The sequence below is a fragment of the Piliocolobus tephrosceles genome, chromosome 10 (genome assembly GCF_002776525.5).
Source record: "Piliocolobus tephrosceles isolate RC106 chromosome 10, ASM277652v3, whole genome shotgun sequence".
Classification (NCBI taxonomy): domain Eukaryota; kingdom Metazoa; phylum Chordata; class Mammalia; order Primates; family Cercopithecidae; genus Piliocolobus; species Piliocolobus tephrosceles.
Window position 1 is genome coordinate 11,286,555 of NC_045443.1, and position 1,999 is coordinate 11,288,553.

At 35.0% G+C, this 1,999-nt stretch overlaps 1 protein-coding gene across 1 annotated transcript; it reads right to left on the reverse strand.

Annotated features, from left to right (window-relative positions):
* Positions 1 to 432: 432 nt before the first annotated feature.
* On the reverse strand, positions 433 to 1,347 carry LOC111552059 (taste receptor type 2 member 64-like; the record flags this gene model as incomplete). Its single annotated transcript, XM_023226151.1, is given in 1 exon segment — positions 433 to 1,347. A coding segment is annotated over 1 exon segment (915 nt), but the record flags the coding sequence as incomplete, so codon positions are not given.
* Between the last annotated feature and the right edge of the window lie 652 nt (positions 1,348 to 1,999).

Sequence of the window (1,999 nt, forward strand, 5' to 3'; positions counted from 1 at the left end):
ATCATTGATTTAGAATCGAATGTTTTTACCATCCAAAAAATTAGAGGTTCAAACAATGACAGTTAAGTACATATATGTGGTACAAATTACAATGGAAAAGAGAAATGACGTCCTGATAAAAACTGTAAGTTCTTAATTATAAGGAGAGATAATAAATTCTTCACATGAAATATCACATGATGAACTATCATAAAGTATACATACATATATATGTGAAATATACTCAGCTTCGTAGTTTATGGTCAATGTTGTTATTCATACACGTGTGAGCGCGCACACACACACGTATATATACATATATGACTTTTCTAGGTATCTGTTTTGAAATTACTCAAATACATACACTATGGAAAAACCAATGGGAATATAAAATATTCCAGATACTATCAGTTTGTTTTCTTCTAGAAGACACACGATGCACCCCTTGTGAATCTACGGAGTTGAGGGTTTCTGTTATTTCACTCAGCATGTCACTGGCCCCAAAATGAAAAGAAAGGTCTGTTTTGGCTTCCTGTTACCCAGAATCAGGATTAATGAGTGGAAGGAAGGATACATGACTGCAAGAGTCTGGCAAATCAGGAACACAAGTTTGCTCTGCTGTGTCCTAGTATTCCAAGTTGATGTGATTAGACACAGAAAGTAAATGCCAAATAACATGAGGAAGGAGATCACAGTTTGGAAAGTTTTTATGTGGACCTTGGTGCTGAGATCTTGAGATCCTTTGCCATGGAGCTGCATCTTCTTGAGATGTTTACACGGAGAACAGATTAGCAGCAGAAAAGATATTAGTGTCAGAGTGAAGGGTGTGAAGTTTGCTAGTGTGGGTACAGCCATGTTTGAAAGGTGTATTGCATTTCTCAATTTGATCTTCCAAGACAAATTTCCTTCATATTCTTTTGTCCACACACTCTCATCCGTGGTTACCACAGTAAGATTATGAATCGAAAATTCCAAGGGCCCCAACGGTATCACCAGAACAACATTCTTAATCCTCTTCTTTAGGTGGAGAAAAATAAGGTTGCAGAAATTGTCAAATCTTGGGCAAACAAAATATGCTGAGGCTAGTAGCAACCAGATTCTGAAATGTTTGCTTATTGTCGAGACATTAGAAGCAACAATTCCTACTTCTAAACTAAATAAAGTGAAATTAGACACAGTTGTATACCAATACACTAATGTGTCCCAGAATAAACTAATTCTGGAGACCACCAGAGCAGTGAGAATTTGGTCAGCTGAGGAGATCTTTTGTGTCTTAACCCAGTCAACGACATTTAGTAGAGCTATGATGCTATTGGCTGCATTTCCAAGAACAAATGTAAACAATACCAGAACTGATAAAATAATAAGCAGAAATCATATCGTGTTTTAACAAACATAAAGAAAGAAAAAAATGCCGGCTTAATAACAGTGGTTGTGATTCCTTTAACAGCCAGACCTGAAATTCAATAAACACTTGATTTCTAAATGTGCAATAACAATTTCTGCCTTTAAATTCAGTGGTTAATGTCAACAGGAAAACACCAGCATATGCTAATGGATGAAGCCAAAGCTGTCTTTATAGAAATAGAAAATATTGTTATTCTCAAAACAGCTCAAATTCATTCCTCTTCATACAGTGTCTGTCTTTGCTGTATGCTGAAATTTTTTATACTGAGGATGAAGTAAGAAGTGAATTCTTATGTGTTAGTATGCAAATAAAGGAATACTCTTTTTTATTGTTTTGCAATTTTTTTACTTGTTTAACCTCCCCATAATTTGTGTTCAGCATCTTCAGTTGTTACATAGGGAAATTTTAAAACCCAATACAGGTATCAAACAGTAAATGTCTAAATTGTTTAAGGAGCTTGGTCATAACTAGAATCATACCATTATGTTTTTTTAATACACAATGTAAATACCAGAACCTAAACCTTTTATCAACATCATCCAGGATTATCTTGGAAAGTCCTGGGAGGCCAATACACCTAAAAATCTGGTTTCTGATAATGATTAATAGACA